The sequence below is a fragment of the Salminus brasiliensis genome, chromosome 6 (genome assembly GCF_030463535.1).
Source record: "Salminus brasiliensis chromosome 6, fSalBra1.hap2, whole genome shotgun sequence".
In the NCBI taxonomy this organism is placed as follows: domain Eukaryota; kingdom Metazoa; phylum Chordata; class Actinopteri; order Characiformes; family Bryconidae; genus Salminus; species Salminus brasiliensis.
The window spans coordinates 34284137-34305161 of record NC_132883.1 but is presented as its reverse complement, the minus strand read 5'-3'; the positions used below and the strand labels follow the sequence as shown (position 1 = coordinate 34305161).

The window sequence follows — 21025 nt, the reverse complement described above, 5'->3', positions numbered from 1 at the left end:
GTATCACTATTTTACTATTACCAATATTATATATAATGGTTTGTATAAGGATGTCCCCAATGACTTGGGATCGAAGGCGAAACCAGCCATTTTTAATGAATTGGGTATCAGCTTGTAAAGTTCCGATCCAGTTCCTATCTTTAACAGACATACTTAAAAGCTGCAGACATACTTTGCTTTTGAAAACTTTCCTAGACAGTAATTTCTGATGTTATACCTGTGAGCAAAACAAAGAAGAGCTTTATTTTTACCGATAAACGTGGTGATGTTACCAGTTAGCAGCCAAAAACACAAAAGTAATTCTAACTCTCCATTCCAGCTTAAATTGTGCTTCAGTGACATTGTGTACATTTCAACAGCAGAACGTCACTGCTGCATTATTTAAGGTGGAACAGAAAGTTTGGGAAAGAGTAAAACTTTAGCTTAGGGTTAGCTTAGAGCCTCTCTGTAAACATGATGCAGCCGTTTTGGAGCAGTTTTTAGGTGAAATGTCAGAAAAGGACAATTTAAACTTTTCACTCTTCCTAAAATGTTTGTTTAGGAAGATATAACATTACTCCCATTCCGTCTTTACTTGCCTGGTAAAAAACTAAACTACTGTGAAAATGCTCCGTTCTACCGACATTTGGGCATAAACTTGAATCCTGTCTAATGCTCTAATGCCAGACTGTTTCCTTTTATAAACTCTGAGGTTAAAGTTTGGGTGAGGAGACCTGACCATAAATCAGAGAGAAATTAGCAAATTATGTTAATCTTCTCTTTGAAGCCGTGTCGTTATCTTTCAAATTAAAAATGAGATCAAATTACCATTTTTTGTCTGATAGATATCAGATCATTTTACAGCTACTTAACTCTGAGGCAGTGTTGTGTTTTTGTGATAAAGTGTACGCATGTGCTTGTGCATGTCTGATGTCAGCCAACTCATCGAGGAATGCTCGTCTTCTATTGATTTGCAGAATTAAAATAATAAAGTATGTCATCTTGCAAAAAAATATGCTGTTTTATTTTTTTTTACATAATTAAATTGGGCAGTTGTTATTTACATTGTGTTGAAATGTCATAATGAATGGACCAATAGAAATGCTCCAAAATGACTTGGAATATAATATTTTTACATTGACCTTGAAGTTAAGAAGGTCTTTGGCCTGTTCCTGTACAGCTACAAAGTCTTTGCAGAACAACATTGATATGTAAAATGAACATCCATGAATGAATACTGACTCCTGTCCTCAGTTTTAAATGTATCCACACACCTGTCCTGACTACACATGTTTATGGTGTTCAGGGTGCACATTCTGCATTCTGCCTATGCTGCAGCTATACCAGACCCTGGCTTGAACAGTATAAATTGCTGTCGCTGAGTGTGTGTGTGATGAGTCAGGACTCTGTGGCCCCCCAGGACCCAGGCTTAGCCCGGGCCACATGCACACAGTGCTGGTACCTGGTACAAGCCTTTTTTTTCTTTTTTTTATTGTCCTAGTCTTATATTGCTGTGTGTGGCGCTTGTCCTATGTGTGCCAGGATCAATGCCGATCAATCAGCAGTCTGGAGATTGCACTGCATTCATCACCTTATAAGGCAAAGAACTCTGATGTTCAAATGATGTCCCTGTTGTTGTGTATCTTGCGCCTGTTGTTCACTGCAATCTCTTCTGCACTCTCAATTCTGATTGCTGTAGTTTAAGTGTTTCTGTATCTTTAAGAGGCAGCACAAACCTTTTAAACCCTTTTTTTATCCTCCTGCTTCTTGGGGGAGTTTCCTTCTTGTTTCTGGACGCATTTCAGTCAATCATGCATACTCTACCCTCTCTCTTGCTTTTGCTTTTTTATACTTTTTTTTGATCACATTAATAATACATGTCAATTTTAAGGTCAGTTGCTTTAACTTCTGAAACATGCTGCTTAGAGCATCTGCAGAACAGCCTTTTCTGCTTAGCATGGTGAAATGCAAGCTTGCTGTCAATAATCCAACAAAAGGGAGATTTAGTGAATAAAACTGAGCAGTTTTTCTATAGGCATAGAGGTTAAAAAGGTTTTATAGGAACGAAATAAGGAGGACTCTCTGATGGTTAGGCCAAATCACAGTGGGTTCCTTATGTTTCAGAAGAAAGGTGGTAGTGAGGGAGGAAGAAAGAAAGAAAGAGAGTGAAACAAAAAAGGCAGACTGTTTAACATCGGCCCTACGCTGTGACCATGAAGCTTGAAGAACAGTGATTGCCTTTTCGCTGGAAGCCGTTCAGCACTAAAAAAACTTGTGATGTGGAGAAACAGAAAGAAAGAGAGAGGTGGCGAAGGAGTTACTAAAAGAAAAAAGGATAGTGGGTGGTACACTGCTCTGCACACTTGTTTCTGTAGGGTAGAAGACAGCACCACAGAAAAATGAAAGCCAGAGAAATAGAGATTCAATGGCAGTGGTAAGAGCTTATCGTAGCTGAAGACTTGCCTGTCATGTCTTAGAAATAGCATATAATCTCTGTCAAACTAGGGACTGGCAGAAAGTGAGATGATGCAGGCACAAGAAGAGTTATAGTTATGGGAAAATATCTTGTCACATATTTCTCACTACTTTTCTCACTGTATATAAAAGACGTTTCTAGTATAATGTCATTTCAGCTGTCACGACAAGCCTGTATGTAATAGGAAGTAGAAATAAAGCCTTTAAAAAGGAATATGTTTAGACTTGTCTATGTCTGTTACCTCGGTCTGTTACCTGGCCCTTAGTGGTGGTTGGATAACTGGTTAAATGTTTTTATTTGTTGGTTAAAACGATAAAATGATCAAAATGTGACAGTCCCGTTCATTTGTTTTCTTGTTTTAAATAACAAATAAAAATCCATTCATTTTAAGCAGGGATGCACTGAAATTTTGCCCAGTGATTTGGCTGAAAATGCTCAAACAAGGTGAATATTTGAAAAAAGGTGCAGTGTTGACTGTTGACTGTTATGTAGTTTGTATGATGGACAATAGGCATGCAATTTATAATTACTGTTCAAACATGGGAGTTTAAACCATCCGCAGTTCTGAGTTGCACTGCAGCAAAAGCAGCAAGGGCGTCTGAACTGTCTGCCGTGCTTGTGGGTTTCCGGCATGTCGGTTAGAAGGCATCTATGTGTGTTTGTGTCCCTTGTTTGGTTTTGTTGTATTAAGTGTACATTACCTTTTGATAAAAAAGATACACATTCCCATCCTTGACAGATGCCACACCTGTACATTAAAGCAGAAAGAGATTCAGCTGATGATGTTTATCATGAACAATTCAGGTGTGGGGAACGACTAGAGAAAACTCTTCATAAAGACACTTCAGACAAAACACAAAACATATTTTGAGCATCAAATCACCATTGTAATGTGGTTTGTAATGTCAAATAACAGTCAAATAAATGGAACAGAATTATAAATAAATATGAAATAAGCAATATTTTAAAATCGATCGACTAATAAAAAGCAAGCTAAATTAGAATGGTAGGTGTCCGCTGAATACTAATAGGTATAAAGTTATAAAATGCTGCTTAACCAGCTCTTTTAAACCCTTCTGAGAACATTCAATAAAGCTGACTGATTTGTAACAGTCTGTCAGGCATTCTGAAATATATGACTGTGTTAATCCATTAAAAACAGTAAAACAAAGTTAACTTGAGCTCAGAATTCTAAATTAAGGCAGCCAATGTACTGATCATAAAACAGATGAAATATGTAGTTAGTTTATTTTTATTTTATTTGTATACATGTTAGTATTACAATAGTGTAGTAGTTGGAAAAAAATCCAAAAGCATGAATCAGCTATTTAACATCTTGCAACAAGAAAATCATTGTGTCCCTTAACACTTGTGTTGTCTTAAGGGTCAAAAATGACCTGTCACTAGGTTTAACAGCAGGGGACTGGCGATATCTGCTTCAAAAGTTTAAAAGCTCTGATGAAACGGGGACTTAACTTCTTTGAGAGAAGTTTCAGGTTCAAATCCTGTGTTGATAACCAGAACCGCTGGCCAGGGGACAAGGCCTGGTGCTTTGTACACTGTTTGGCATGTTGAAGAGGCAAATTTCATAAGTTTGCTGGCTGACTCTTATCCAGTCCTCCACAGATGAGACATCAACAGGTTTGCCATGGTTGATATCCCAAGATGCATTTATAAGGGGCGTGTAGAGGCCAAATAAGTGCTATCAGGATATTAGATCTGATAATGCAGATCTGGGCAGCTGCATGAATTTAAGAACATTGAAGAGAAGAGTTTTACTACGTTGTGGATCAGTTAAAGGGCCTGAGTGCATGCACATGAAGACCAGCCAGGAAGGAGATACAGAAGTCAAATCTTTAGATGACATGGGACTGAACAAGCACCTGGGTGGCCTAGTACAGGAGAAACCACCATTATGATTATATGGAGGTGTGCAATAATATCGTGTTCTTGGCATAATATGAAAACAAGCAGTGCAGGGCTACACTGGAGCAGCATAACCAGGCTTATGCTAGTCAGTGATGAATGCGAGATGGATATTTACTAATTCTTGGCTGTCTCTTTTTGTTGGCTGAAATGTCCTGCCTGTGGCTATTGTGCTAATGCCAGCATGGCTCACTGGGATGTGTTTTTGTCCACAAGACAGCCAGTCTGGGGGCTGTCACTGCCAATGCCCAAACACACATGTCTACACAGGTGGTTATTTCATGACACAGATTGTAAAGTTAGTGTGTTTTGCTGTCATTGGAGTTGAGGAAAATATTACATATTTCTTAAAATATGAAAGAAATGTTAAAACTTTAAGCCTTCTGAAAATCAGGAAAAACAGTTTTTATTTGTCATCTTAACTTTCAAAGGTAAATAATGTGATTTTATTCCAAATCATTCATCATGAAATTAATGTAAAGAACAACTGCCAGCTTCAAAGTATGTCAAACAGTAAAAAATGTTCCACAGGACCACCACAGAACAGGCATTATTTGGGTGGTGGGTCATTCTCAGCAATGCACTGACATGGAAGTGTGTGTTGCGCTAGGCTGAGAGAATTAGAAACAGGGCTGCTGATTTTTTAAACACCTATATATATATATATATACACACACACTGATCAGCCGTAACATCAGCATCATCTGCCTATTATTATGTAGGTCCCCTTGTGCCGCCACAACATATCTGACTTTTGAAGGCATGCTGTGATATCTAGCACCAAGATGTTGAACTGACTGTTCACATATATATCATTTAAACACACATACAAAATTCGAGTCTATCTTTTGAGTTGTTGCTGTTCGTGTATAAGTAAATTATTCATCATCATCAAAAAGCTCAAGGTTAAAAGGCCCAAATGTTTTGAATCAGCAAGTGAAATGCTTTGTCATGCACACATGTAGACCAGTAGCAGTGCTGACATTTCATCTTTAGGGGACAGAATTAAAAGGTGCTTTTGCAGGCTGTAAAAACGCAACCCCTTTTAACTGCCTATGGCCCGTCAACAGGCCGCAAGTTTAATTAGAAACTTCTATTACCAAAGAATATAGCCCCACCAGTTTGTACAGAAGTCCTTGTAGGGAATAATACACATAGTGTGTAATCATTGGTAAAAGTTCACATTAAAGGTCACAGATAAATGATTAGTTGTGTTAACTGATTATGTTAGGATTAACAATTATTTATATATGAATTGCAAGGTTAAGCAATAATAAGTAACTGATGAAATACTTAGCAGTTAGTAAAATAGTGTCATTGTGCAGGTAAATGGATGGTAGTGTAGTTTGTCGTTAGTTTAAAGCTGCTTTTCTCACTGAGTGTGTACTAACTGCTAAATATTACATTGCTAAATAATTGAAGAATGTGTTCCCATGCTTTAGCATTTTTTTTTCTTCGTCTACACAGAAAAACTGTGCTTTGAATTTACATGATTTACATGTGACAAGTGGTTGCACATAAATAGAAATAAAACAAGAAACAGTAACTATTTGGCAAAAAGTGCAAATATAGTGCACAGGACAAGAATTGTGTTAGAGTAACATTTTATTTGTAAATTTAAAGCAAAATGTTTTCAGCATATTGACTGGGTCAGCAAAGTGTCTATGTACAGTAAAAGTATTTTCCAGTTTACTTGAAATAGATAGCTATTAAGATATTACGACAATGCGTAAGTAACTAGTCATGTCTCAATGATAGACTCACTAGTCAGGAGTTAAGATTATAATATATACCAGGAGGGACAAATAAAATGGCAATTAATGCAATGTAATATGATGCAAATAAACATGAGAGAGCATGTGTATGTGTGGAGGTGACCCATAAGTGACCAGTAAATGAAGAGTCTCTGTACTTTTTGGTCTTTTTTTTATTTTAAAACCAGAAATTAAAAAATGAAAAAGTGTTGTTTGCTTTTCGTTTCATAATAGGTTAAGAAATGTCCTTATTCACTTTCTTTGCCAGAAATGATATATACATGAAGTAAAAGATAATGATTTTTTAATTTAACTTTTAATTATTCTGAAAGACGTTCACTTACTGTTGCACCATTATGGAACGGAAAGGGTTTATACATTTTTATTTACATTATTTACATTTCTTACCAAGCAAAAGCAAGATACATCTTGTATAAAATAAAAGAACTCCAGGTCTTGCTACCGTTTTCTATTGTTTTCAAATTTGAAAATGTTAAGTATGTCATGGGATTGTGATTGATCTCCTTTTGTACTAAATAAAATATTGAAATGAAAAAACAATGACCAAAAAGTACACAGACCCAAAAGTATTGGTTAAGTCTAATTATACATTTCGAAACAGTTTAAAGTTGATTTGTACTGAAGTTGGTATCTAGTAGGACACAGTTAAGAAGAAAATATGGTATGAAATAACAGTTAACAGCATACTCAATTGCTAAAGGCTAAAGTACTTTTACAGTTACTATGTCATAACTAAAGGTTACGAATAGTTAATTTGTCAGCAATAGATAATCAGTAGCTTATTACCAGCTACTTCATTATTAACTTGTGATCCCTAATGTTAAGTGTTACCTGATGAATTGTTTTTGGTTGATAAATGGGTGAAACCTGATATTTCATAAAAAGGATTGCAGCCATTGCAAGCGTTGTTTCTATTATTACAGTACTTGGGAAAGTTGCAATGATCTAATTAATAGTTTACAGTTTTATAACAGTATTAGTTCGGCTTTAGGAGGAGGATGAAGCAACCCCAGGAAAGCTTTTTATGTGCTCCTCAGATATAAATAAAATCTGACAAACTAAAATGAAGCCCTACAGGGAAACCTCACTTGCTGACATGTAAATTAGAAATCCTGAGTAGAGGAGAACTAAAAGCTCAACCCTGCCTGTGATTGGACTATGGATTTGTCAGGCACTTAACTGGAAAACTAAACTGAGGTGACCATTTTTAACGGGTGTCAAAGGTCCAGAGTTTGTGTTTTCTGGAAAAAAATGCTGTCATAGCTCAGTTAAATGTTTATGTTGACAGTCTTATCTCTTGCCCAAACACACTCAACAATACTCAATGCAAGGTTGCTGGCATTTAGCCAGTGAGTAAGACTGCAGCCAGTCAGACCTTTGAAAATGCTGCTCCTTCTTTTTATCTTATCCACTTCAGCGTTTCTTTCAGCAAGAGCTCTCACACACGAGTGTGTGGCATTTCCAGGCAGCTGACACATTTAGAAGAAAGCACTGGGTCCCTAGCTCCACCGCACTAGCCAACAGATGCCTGTGCTGGCCAACCATGCTTAAGAATGATGAGGGGAGAGGGCCCCATGTACCCACCCAAAGAGAGCATGGCTAATTGTGCTCTCTCGGACTCTGGGCACTGATGGCAAAAGTCTTAAACCCCCATGCCATATTGGTTCTGAATTAGACTGCTCAGCCCGTTGGCACCCACCTGATATTTCTTTTTAATTAGTTTAAGCAGTTACAAATCCTGTTATCAGCCCGGCTATTAGCGGTATAACAGAATACCACCCTGCCAAAAAAAAAAAAATTAAAATAAAAAAATAAATAAATATACATGTATACACACTAATAGGCTGATCTGGTGTAATGTAACAGAAAAGTTACAGCTATCAGCGCAACACGAGCATGCAGTTTATGTGAAGCCTGTCTATCTGGATGCTATTGATGAAAGTAAGTCAATGGATCTAAGTTATGGTTGCATTTGATTTAAAAAATGATTGTGTTTGTTTTAAGGATTGTTATTGTAATTTATTTTGCAAGTGTATTTTTTATTGTGTGCTTTTCCTTGTTGTAGTCTGTCCATTTTGGCACAGAATCTTGCTATTTAATATACCTTAGCATAATAACATATCAGTGTTGAAGAAGGGGATATGTGTAAAACGCTACAGCAGAAGAGAGGGAGCACTGCACGGATTACCATCACTGCTGTAACTTTATCAAACTGTGCTCATGTTGCGTGGTGTAGCACTGTTACTGCTGTGTGTCTGTTTCCGCCCCTTTTTCTCTTTCTCTCTCACTCTCTTTGTCTATGTCTCCATCTCACATTTCACTCGACAATACTAACGCAGCTATTTTTCTCTGTTAATTGTATATCAGGTCTACTTGACCTTCTGTGTTCTCTGAGACACACATACACGCAACAGCACTTATTGGTAGCTAGAATACCAAAGACTGAAGCAGAATATACTGTTGCCATGAATAAAACAGCTCAACCATGGGCAAAAAACATTAGCATTTTGGTATTACTTTAATATGATCCATTGTAGATGCCTTGTAGATGCTCACCTGACATTCAACTGAATGTCTGTTAAATGCTATAAAATAAATAATATCTATATCTATTTAATGCGACTGAACTCTAAGCTGAATGTAAATGACTGGCTATTAAATGCAGCCCTAACCCTTAAATACACCTAACCCTAAAGCTAACCTTGACTTTAACCTTGAATCAACCCTAAACCTAATAGGTTAGGGTCAAGGTTATCTTTAGGGTTAGGTGTAGGGCTACATTCAATAGACAGTCCTATACATTCAGCCTAGATTTCAGTTGCATTTAATAGAGATTCACTTAAATGTTGTGTGGACAACACAAGAACTGCAACCCTGTAACCCAAGTCATGTTTGTGTTCAATTCTGTAATATTCGTCTACCACATCAGTTTTTTACTTTCAGTGACTTTCAGTGACAGTGACTGTATCTCTCAGCTTGTGCAGAAATGCATGTGTAAAGCATGTCTTTTTTGGGTGGCTTAAAGTACAAAATACACTTCCTGACTGGAGGGGGAGTCCTGGAGCAAGAATGGTTAATTTGAGTGTAATGCTGCTTTAAGCTGTAGTTGTACTGATTGATTTCAGTTCTCATTTTAATGTTTTTATCATTTCATTTTAAAACTTGTCTGTATGGGTATGGGGAAAAGGACATTATGGAGAAGAATGAATAAGAATGGATGTGTTTTGGCCAGTGTAGTTAGTTTTGCTATGCATTTAAATGGTGTGTGGGAGACAATAGAAGAAAAAAGAAAAAGAGGGAGATGGTTTCTATAGTCCCATTTTACATTCATACTTTTCTTTGTCAGCTGATTGAGATAGAATGAAGTAATAATCTGCTTTCCTCCAAGCAGGGGAAGCGGGATAGAGAGAAATAGATTTGAGAAAATGAAGCTGAGAAGAAAAGAAAGGTGGAAATGAGCAAGATTAGAGCTGTCTACACTTTGTGCTCCCGACCTCACATGAACCAAACCACCTTGTTCTTGTATGAAGACCTGTGTGTGTATAGGGGCAAGTGTGCAATGTCACCTCTGAAAAAAGTCTAAAAAGAAGCATTGTAGATTGCATGAAGGTGTCTTCAACTTTTTTTGAAACATAAAGAAGAGTGTTGTAAATGTGCTATGAGTCATAAACCCTTTTAAATATGTGTGACTAATTATATGTTCTCTCTCCCTCCCTCCATCTCTGTCTCTGCCTCCCTCCCTACGTTCACTGTGTCTCATCTCTCTGTCTGTCTTTTTCACTGTAGCGTTTGGTAGAGGCAGCAGAAGAGGCCCACCTGCAGCATGAGGAAGACCCCAACCTGCAGGTGAGCGACATCCCTCAATTACTATGGCAACGGCAGCAGTTCACCATAGCAACACCACTTATTCATAGGCATGCACAGTCAGTAAGTGCTTGGCTTTGCCATTTTCAGTAAGTCACTAAAAACTTTCAGTTACTTTTGATAACTCACAGTTTTAAGTTCTAAGGTCTAAGTTCACACTCTGTAGATTCCTTGCCAGCCAGCAGGTGGCAGCACCTTTAGAAAAGCATGACGCAAGCTCAGCATCAAGGAACTATTAAAGGGGTGTGGAGTCACCAACGTAACAAAATTACCGGACCAAGCCCCTTTCTGGGTTTGCCCGTCTACCTGGGTAACAGGGAAGAAACCCAAGAAATCAAGACTTACTCCGTTTGACCCTGCCAGTGGCCAGATGTTAAGGGAGGCCTCATCCATTGTTGTATGGCCCATTGTCCAACTGGACCTAGTTTAATTAAAGTAATAGTAGAATTTCAGCCAAGAGTCTGATCTGTGTTTTCACACAGACTGCAAAAGTGGTTACACTGCATGAGAGTAAAGTGATTATTGTCACTGACTTATAACTGTGGGGAAAACATTTTTTTCAAGGAAATATGAAACTTCCCTCCAATTCCAGCTGAGAACAGCACATTATGGATATTTGAGGAAAATATCCATCACATGAAACTAAACATTTAGGATCTGGGCATGGTTTAGCTAAAGAACTTAAAATCTAATGCATTTTGAATGTATTTGTGTTCAGCGCTAACACTCTGAACCCTGATTTACAGTGGTATGCAAACCAATATGTACACTAAATTGACAAAACATGGTCTTTATTTGCTAATATTATTATTACCACCATTAACCATAATTACTTTGATTATTATTATATTAATTAAATAATATTATGCTTAGTAGAAAAACAGTAGAAGAACAGTATTATATGGTGATAAGGTGACTTTTTTCAATAATTTATAAGTAGTTTTGACCAGAGGAGGATGTGTCCCCCCCTTGTGAGTTTTTAATATTCTCCCAAGGTTTCTTCCTCCTGCCTTAAGGGAGTTTTCCCTTGCCACTCTCGCCTTTGGCTTGGTCATTGGGGTTTTTTATGCTTTTGTTTGGTTGATTTGTTGATCTTCTGTCTTAATACTGGATTCCTGTAATGCTGATTTTTGACATTGGCAGAGTATTAAAGTTCATCCTGCTTTTGTTGGAATAACTATCTGTATATAGACGAACCCATAGCAACAGCAGGCTAAACCCCTTTAGTGTTGAAGTAAACTCTAAACAATTTTAGTTTAAAATGAACCTGCCTTTTTCTTTTCTTGAATCAGACATTCGTAACTGTTTTGTTTACATTGTTTATTTACATACTATTTTCATGCATCATCAAGCATTTAAAGAGCCCCTATTAAGGAAAACTGAATTGTCCTTACCTTTTTAAAATATTGTTTCAAAATATACTGTTAACTGCCCAGTCCAAACTCTTTATATATGCGCGCAGCTTAGCTCCTATTTTCTTTTACATTTCGAATGATTGTTTCAGCTCTAAATATTGTTTAATGGTTCTGTAGAATAATAATGGTTCTGGCACAATACAAAACCAATCAGACAGTTAGAAAAGAGCTCATTTATTATCCGTCCAATCACATTATCAGTCTAACGTGCTATTGGAATGTTTAAGAATGTTTGTACTGCATCTCTCTAAACTGTGTTAGGTTGAAGTTGCAGCACCATGGACAGCTACTTCCATCTCATTCTGGCTTTACTCTATCCTGTATCACCGTATTTAGTTACCCATAAAGCACTCTGGCAATATTATAGTGTTTAAAATCGCACACAGTTCTCGCCTACAGTGCAGTCACTTAAATCAGTCAAGCCTCTGCAGAAAATGGACTTGTACAGACCTATCAACCTCTAAATGGCACAGATCGCTTTCAAACACAGTACAAATGTCTAATGTTGAGTCCATCAGCACGCGTGGGAAAAGCCATTCATACACAGAATTGTATCATTAGTGTAGAAATGTTTTTCACTCAAGCTGTTTTCATGTTTGAAGCACGCAACCTCGACTTTGAGAATCAAGTTTTGACATTTTGATTTGAAAATGAACGGGTCCCCCTGTCAACTCGCATTAGGAGAGAAACATCTTTTAGAAACATGGAGATGAAAAGAAGTGCTTGTGTATATCCCTCATGGCTCTTTCAGTCTATTGGCTAATAATCGTCTCTTTTAGATGTGCGCCCATTTGCTTATTGAGATCCTCTTCATGTGCCAAAATGGAGGCTTTAAATTACTTTATTCTCAGACTGCCTTGGGGAATACCCTCTTTTCCATATTTCATATCAGCATGTTGATGCATGTGCACTTGTACACATGCATATTGGGGCACACTAACACACAAACGTGCGTGCACACACATTAAGACAATGTACTGTTGCCAGATTTGAAGGGATGACCTGGAAAAGAAAATTACACTTAATTATATGGATGATTCTGAGGTGAGAGTATCGCACATTTGCACTGGTTTCAGCACACCTTCCCTCTCTTTCTCTTTTTCAGGCTCTCTTGCATGCACACACACACTCCCACGTACTAATGAATCCACACGTACAACTGCTTCATCTGACATTTGCATGCATGAGGATGTGCATGCATTCAAAATGCATTTACACACACACACACACACACACACACACACACACACACACACACACACACACTCACAAATACAGAGGGCATGGCATGGATCAGGAAAATACCTTTTATACACAGGTGGTCAAAAATGACACAAGCAGACAACTGAGAGTGTTTTTCCTATCTCTTTGTCATATTATCATAATAGGAATTTCAATTTTTTTTTTTAGAGAATGTTCTTGATGAAGTGGTTAACAAAAATAAAGTTTCCCAGAGTGGTTTAGAGTGAAATGAGTCAGACTTGATAGTGATGAGGGTAATAAGAAGAAAGCTAATGCTTATGAAAACTTTTATTGAGCACATTAAATGAACATCCACAGTGCAGGCTAGAAAAAGTAAGTGGACCTTTGTCAATGACTTTTCCAAGAACTAATTTGCAAATGTTGTTACATTTAAGATAATGAGAATAGAAGTGTGGGCTTCACAGGTTCTTTACCCAAATAAAGGCACACAAAGCCTAGTTAGTAACAAACCTGTTCTGCTCAAGGTTCACTTACTCTCTCATACATGCAAGACAGAGTGGCACAAGCAGGATTGTCTTTTTTGTTTTTAGAATTATCACTATTGCACAATTTCTGCAAACTCAGAACACATGTGTGGTCTTTTCTGAGCTATTTTTAAACTATATACATAGCATCTGGTTCCAATTACCACCACTGTAAAAAAAAAGTCCACCATTTCACACCATATCACTATAAATTATGTTATTTGCATCTCAACCTGTGCTTCTTAATCAAACTCTGATTAAGAGTTCTATTCCTACCCTACCGCAGCTCCAGATCACAGGAAGTGTCATAAAACGATTGGACAAGGCTTTACTGGCCCCTTGCCTGATTGGCCAAATCACAGAAGATGCTCCAGGAATTCCAGACAAAAGTCCAGTCAGCTGGTGGCAGTGGAAGCTTTATGGCAGTAATAACCTGGCCAAAATGGAGCAAGTAATCAGAGTGGCATCTTGTCTGAGTACACAGCCAGTGATTTAATGTAGCAAGGCTCAGGTGCTCCCACTGTAATCAGCACAGTTACTCTTCCAGACCACAGTGAAAGCACACGACTATTGAACCCCTTGATGACAGTAATAACAATGGCAGGGGGGTGATAGTTGTGATACCATCCACAGATGGACGTTTCAATCTCACTCTGCTTTTGAAGGGAATCGGTGTGGCTACAACAAAAGCATACTAACTGGAATTAAAGTTAAGTTAATCTAAAGTGATGTACCTAAAATAATCTCCAGCAAATGTTTAATTTGGTTAATCTACCTTAACAAGGGTCTTATTGTGGGCAGAGCTGAGTGTTTCGCTCCAGGATACCTCAGTCGCAGTGTCTTTGACTTTCTTGATGACAAGATAAGAGATTCCTTGTGTGTGATTGGCTGCTTTACTTGTGGCCTACCTTCCGACCCAGTTCTGCTCTGCGGTTTCTGCTTCTGACTCTGCATTTGGCATTTAGGGAGTAGGCGCTGGAGACAAGAAGGTAATTACTGAGAACAACCCCATGTACCTAAAAATAACGGCAATCCTGCTGTAGGGTGAAGCCTCCTCAGCGGCGGCATGCCCAGATCTGTTTGTGTGTGTGTATGCATGCGTGTATATGTGTGTGTGTGTGGTTGTTGGATACATATTTGGCTGGCAGCGAAGAGAGATAGAGCCGCTCCTTATCTGCTCACACCAGAGCTCCTTCTCAGCCTGGTGGAATTGGCTTCATAATCTATTCTGCTACTGTCTCTCTCTTGCTCTCTCTCTCTCTCTCTCTCTCTCTCTCTCCCCCCAATCTTCATGCAAATAGCCATGCATAAAAATGTGCACATGGCAGCCAGCAGTCCCAGTGTGATTTAGTGGATGTCCTTCTTTCACAGTTGGAGACGGTCGTCTGCGAATTAACCACATAAGCACACTCCACGCCAGTGCAGTGGTGTCCCGGAGAGAGCAAGCAGTGGCCAGCAGAAGTGGGCTTCCCTTTTGTTCTCCTTTCTCCGGCTCCCTCGCTTTCTGCTCTGATGTTTCTCTCGGTTCCTTTCATGTCTACTTTGTTTTTCTTCTCTGTGCTCTTGCTTTCTGTGCTCATAGAATGCTTTATTTCAGCCATTGTGCTCCTATCACACTTCATACTCCTCCATCCATGATCTCCAACTTTTTCTCTTTGACTCAGTCTCTCTCTCTCTCCCTCTCTTTCTCGTCTTATTTTTTCTCGCTGTCCCTCTTTCCATCTTTTTCTTCTCAGGCCTATAAGTATTTGTGATTGAGGAGGTTTTCGAGGCAGTCATTCCCTCTCATATAGGGTTTTTCTCTCTCCCTGGCAGGGCAGGACTTAATTCCACACCTCTATAATGCGGAATTACAGGCAGATTTCAGGAGCCCCAAGTAGGATTTTCATGGCCATCCGAAATGTCAGAAAGCAGCACGATGCTGCAGGAGAGAGGAGTTTCTGTGGCTGTATGGATTTTCAAAGTCTTGCCTAATCCCAGGGTTTCCTAAATGAGGTTGAACGTCTGCACTGGCGTTTAGGATGGCTTAGCTGACACCTGTTTCCAGTCTATCTGATGCATGTTGGGCACGTTCATTAAAGCAACTGCTTAATAAAATACAGTTAAAAGAAATATGTAGTTTTGTTGGACATCAGTTGACTGTTTATAAATTGCTTGTTCTCAACCAATCACTTCCTAGCAACCATCTATAAGCAGTTGTCCTTTAGACAACGAGAAAACACTGACAACGAGAGGGTGGTGGTGTTTTAATTTAATTCCAGAAGCTGAAAATGTTTGGAATAATATACTCAGTGTAGAAAAACGCCTTCACAGCTCAATGTCAGAAGTATTAACATAAACCTACAGTATAAGATAAACGAAATACCATCTAGTTAATCTACTTCATCTCCATACACTTATTCTGATAAACTTATTTTGATTAGTTTTTCCTAACCTAGCAACTGATAGCTTGCTATATTAGAATAAACAGGGCATGACATATATTGTAAAGGTTTAAAAAAAATTGTACGCTTTGTCTTCAGCGGTCCAGGAGTGCACAATTGGCAGTGCTCTTTCCAGGTGGGTAGATGGTGCTCCCCTCATCACTGTCGGCGGCCGAAAATAGCCAGTAGCCGGCTTCGCATCGATCGTAGGAGAAGTGTTAAGTCTTAAACCTACTAGTGTCGGAAGTATTGAAGGGGTGGGTTAATTGGCAGTACCAACATGGATGGATGGAAAAAAAATGTACAAACAAATTCAGTTGATGTAAAGGTTTTTACAGGTTTTTCACCCTTGTACTAAAAAAAATAGTTTTTCAGGGAACCAAAAGTGATTCTTCTATAGTAACCATTTAAAACACCTTTGTTTTTAAGGCTTGCTGCAGAAAATGACATTTCTTATCCTCTACTTCCTTCCATCATGCCCCCGCTCTCCCTCGCTCTTCTTCTGGTTGACAGTGATAAATTGCAGCTCTCCCTTGTGCTGTTCTGTCTTATATCTGGCTTAATAACTCACCAGAGAGGGAAGTTCTGGATTCCTTTTATAAACTCTCTAAAGTATACTTATGAAACTCACACGTACCCTTTAGCAGAACTCTGAGAGTGTTGTGCATTCATCTAATTCTGTTCGGGGGGAATTCCTCTTTCACTTGCACAGTGTACTGCCTGTTTGCCTTTTTGTGAGGAAGTGTGACAGAGAACAACGTGTGGCAGCTTGGCTGAGGAACCTCTTTCCATTAAAAAGAACTAATCGTTAGCCCTTACTGATTTCAAGAGTTCATTACATTACATTTTTTGCACATGCCGACACTATTATTTGGTCTAACTTGTGAATTATAAAACCAATATCAGAATTGAGCAAAATGAAAGTTTTGGCTAGATGGAGCCAGTTGTTTTATTCTTATCTGCTCTACAAAAGTCCTGGTCTTGGTTCCTTTATTGACACTGCCTGTTACAGCCTGTTAGTTCTGCTCTCGTGGATTTGATGGGAGCTAAATGTCTGCAGTTTGAGCGAGGTTAATTGTAGATGAGGTCGATCTTGCAGATTACATTACACATTCATTATACCCCTGAATACGCTGGGTCACTATGAACATGCCTCTGTCCCTCCCTATAATCTTTTTATGGTGTTTTGTGGATATCTTTGCCTGGGTATATTTTAGTAACATATCCAGGCAAAGTAAATTGGCCCGTTGATTTAAATGAGGTGAAAAAAAGTTCAAAAAGAAAATAACTGAAACAGAATTGATATTGTAGCCAGGAACACACACATTTCAACCAGTTTAATCTTGTGCAAGCAGTAGGTAAAAAAGATGCAATTACAAATCATTCATCAAATCATATCATTTCATCAACATAGTGTCATCAATAAAAAAGTACCTTTGACTTTGAACAGAACATTTTACAAATTAACTGATGTAACTAGCTAGTTTATTTGTTGTATATACTTCCACACATTTGTTGTATAAACTTACATTTCTCACTGTCAGAACATCTTTTAGTGAGTAACTAACATGCTAATTTGAATGGACATGTGACATAAACTATCACAACATAAAACATTGTAGCACCTATCACAACAGTTTCCAGTCACATGACACTGTTATATTAATGAGAACGACTTGCATTTTAAAATGTGCAACAATGCAATTCATAGCACAACACATACAAATGCTACATTAAGACTGTTACTGGAAGGTGTGCTACAGTGGAAAATGCTAGCATGCTTTTGTCTGGTCAGTTGTTGTGGCGGTTTGAGGTCCTTCGCAGAGCTAAAAATCTATTAATTTATTATTTTTATTCCAAACTCTGTTTTGACCTTAAAATTATGGGGTGCTTTAATCTACACAGTAATGTAAGAACACACATTGACATTGTACAGAAAAACAATACATACAAACATACAGAACTTCATTTCAACTGGGATTTGCCTTTAGATTAAGCACTGAACAATAAGCCTGGAGAAAAACTGTGAGAATGTCAGGAGATCATTTTCCCTGTCCACGGTGATGCAACAGCCATCTATTGGCCAGGAGTCCCAGAGAGCACAATGGACCCCTTTCACATTTCCGGGTTCTCACTTTTAATGGTTTCTGTTAGCAGGTAATTTCATTTTCTGGAACCAAAACATATGGCATAGTCCAGCTTTAATGCATTTTGCTGTGTTCCTCAGTGCCACAACTTAAAACCTGCCATACCTTGGTTTTCATACGTTTTCAAGTGCCCCTAATCTCTGAATGGATCCAGGCAATTCGAAAGCAGTGGGTCTCAATTTTGTTCTGTTGAGTTGTGCTACTCATTGATGTGCGCTAGCATTATGCACCCTTAGCTTACTGTTATTATTTGATTTAGTGTTACAAACCTGTACATGGCGAGTAAAATTAAATACAATAAAAAAAAGATTTCTTATTACCTCTTTTACCATACACTACAGTTGTACGCTTTGCTAAGGTAGACCAGCCGGTGTTCATGTCTTCATTTTGCTAATGACGATGTTCAAAAAACATTTACCGTTTGATTCATTCAAAGGGGTTGTGCTGTACCCTGCTGTTTCTCTTGGGAATAACTTTCTGAAGCCCAAGATTAGAGAATCTGTTTTTTTAAAAGCATAGCTTGGAACAGATGTTAACAGCCCGGATATGGAAGAGAACATCACCCCCCCCCCCCCGATAAATAAATGTGTTCATTGGTATTATTAGGTAGGATTGAATAATATTTGTTTATTTTGATACTGGAACATAGAGAGCTTTGAGACATCATATTTATATTTATGTAAATTGAAAAATTGGGATGGCATTTTCTGGTTTCTAAAGATGCTATCTAATAGGCTTACTGAATTCCATGCTTGATATATGGTTAAGCTTGGATATTGATATACTCAAACGTTTCTGTTTTCCTAAATTCTCATATTACTGCTGAGATATTAGAAACATGTAAAGCGCCTGGGTGTGGGAGGCTAACCGGATGTGATTTTACATGTTTATTTGCGGCAGTGGAGTGTGAAAAAGGGTCCATAGGCCTTGCTCTCTCCTTATCGTCAGTGAAATGCTAGCCAGTGTGGGTGTCTGTTAGCTGACTTTACAGAATTGGCAGTTAGTATTCTCCTCCAAGCACTTTTCAGCTGTCCAGTCATGTTGTGTTAGTGGCAGTTTAAAAGGATGCAGTGGCTGACTCAATGTGACTCAAAGGAAGCACAACCTTAACCTTCCTAGCTCAGATAGCATCATGTGATGGAATTGGATATGACTAAAAATTGGGAGAAAACCGGCAGAATATATATGCCCACATGCAAACATGGGAAAAAATGCTACATCACGTTGAAGAAGAGTAGAGTAAATTGGAGTGGTGTAATAGATCAAGTAACACAAAATTTAAATTAAACTATTTTTTTTTTAAATTACTGTCTTACTGTATTTGTATCACTTGTTTAGTTTTTGCTGATTTGGAAAATGATCTGATCCATAGTTTAAAAATTGGGTTTTGTGATCCATTACACCACTAGTTAATTGTATGCTTTGTGCCACCTCTTTAAATAGTTATATCAGAGCTTATCGTTTTGATATTTCCTTCCTCAAAATAAAGACCAGAGTTAAGAAAACACATGAGAATACATGATAAATGATAGTAAAGTCATCAAAACAGAATGTCTCTTTTGAGGCTTAGCATTTTTTCACCCTTCAGTTAACATTTCCTGTGTCTCACCTGACCCTTTTACAATTTGCCATTTCTTTTTCTCCACTTAAACCCCCATTATTCATTCATTTATTTATTTAGAAATTTGTCAGTAAGTGTGTCTATTAGGATGGGGTTTGTTTTCTTTAATCAGGATGAATGGCTGGTGATTATAGACAGGATGTTGATCTCCCCCTTTTTCCCCCCCTTTGATTATTGTGGAAAAAGACTTTTCTTTTGTTTGCATCCATATCCTGTGAGTTTAAGTTTGTGTTAATGTTGTTTTTTTCAAATCGGGGTCCTAGGGACCCAAGTGTTGCTCAGATATCATAACCTTTGTTGTTGTTTTTTTTTTGATTGTTTGAGTTTCAAAAGTTTAAAATTACACTAGATCTATATGACTTTACTATTTACAACGGCTGGGTGATAAACACACTGTACAGCAGGGTATTTGGTAACTTGCTATTACAGCCATTAACAGCAACATTAGGCATTTAACTCAGAAGTAAAAGACAGAAAAGTGCATTTCCTGAAGAAAATGCAGATTGGTTGTGCAGCTTAAGTGCTTCACGCTTCCAAGTAGCTGCTGCTGTCACATGGCTACTAAAAATGTTTTTGCTATGGTATTACTAGATGGTTGTTGTGGTGTTGCTATGTGGTTGCTAGGTTGTTGCTATGGTATCCCTGGTGGTTGCTGTGGTATTGCTAAGTGGTTGCTAGATGATTGCTATGGAGTTGCTATAGTTTTTTTTTCTCTCTGTATCCCCTACTCCGAAAGCCCAGTCCAACGACGGATACTGGGACCCGCAATGACTAAATGCCTGAAGATATTGATTAATTTAGCCAGACTCCATAAAGACAAAATGATATAAATTATGCATTTCAGACATGCATAACCGAAGAACATTTTTAGGAGTTAGCATAGTCAAGTCAAGTCAAGTGGGTTTATTGTCATTTCAACTACATACAGAGTACACAGTGAAACGAAACAACGTTCCTCCAGGACCATGGTGCAACATAGACAGTGCATACAAAACACAAGTGCAACACAAACAAACAAGTGCGGACAGACAACACAGTACAGACAGAGGATAATAAATAATGACTGTAGTGTGCAAGTTGTGCAATGTGCGATAAATAGAGTCCAGTGAGGTAGTAAAGTTATTAGTGCAAATGCTTGTGCAAAAAAATGCTTATGCTCTTCACTGTTTGGAATAATCAGCAATACAAAACAGTAGATTAAACTTAATGTTGGATTAGGGTCACACAGATGGATTTATTAATGGGACACAATTGCCAAAGTTGTATAATAAAGTTAGATAATGATAAAAGAGGCAATCATCATGGATAATTAGTACCTACAACGACCTGTAGAGTATAACAGAAAAGAAGAACTATAGAAAAGGAAAGCAAGAGAGCAAGGGAGAGAATCCTTTTTTAGCCCCTTTCAGACATACATGGTAACCCAGAACTTTTTCGGGTATTACCTGGAGGAGCTGTATTTATGATCACAAATGTTTGGATTACCCAGACTTTATCCTGTCAGCTCCGTAGTAAAAAGTCTGGGTCAGAGTTTACAATGGGTGTGTTGATGACAGTATTATGGATGAGTTGGTGGCCTTCTTCACACATCTTAGATGCACTGTACACAAAACACTGCTGTCACTACAGCATACTTTTTACGTCCTACCTTGCCTCCTGCATTTGCTACACA

At 38.1% G+C, this 21025-nt stretch overlaps 1 protein-coding gene across 3 annotated transcripts in view; it reads left to right on the top strand.

Annotated features, from left to right (window-relative positions):
• cacna2d3a (calcium channel, voltage-dependent, alpha 2/delta subunit 3a) overlaps positions 1 to 21025 on the top strand; it is a 241835-nt gene that overhangs the window by 59689 nt on the left and 161121 nt on the right. For all 3 annotated transcript variants that reach the window (XM_072682138.1, XM_072682137.1, XM_072682136.1), the window contains exon 4: positions 9943 to 10002. In XM_072682138.1, the coding sequence (XP_072538239.1) occupies positions 9943 to 10002 (60 nt within the window). The remainder of the gene's footprint in view (positions 1 to 9942; positions 10003 to 21025) is intronic.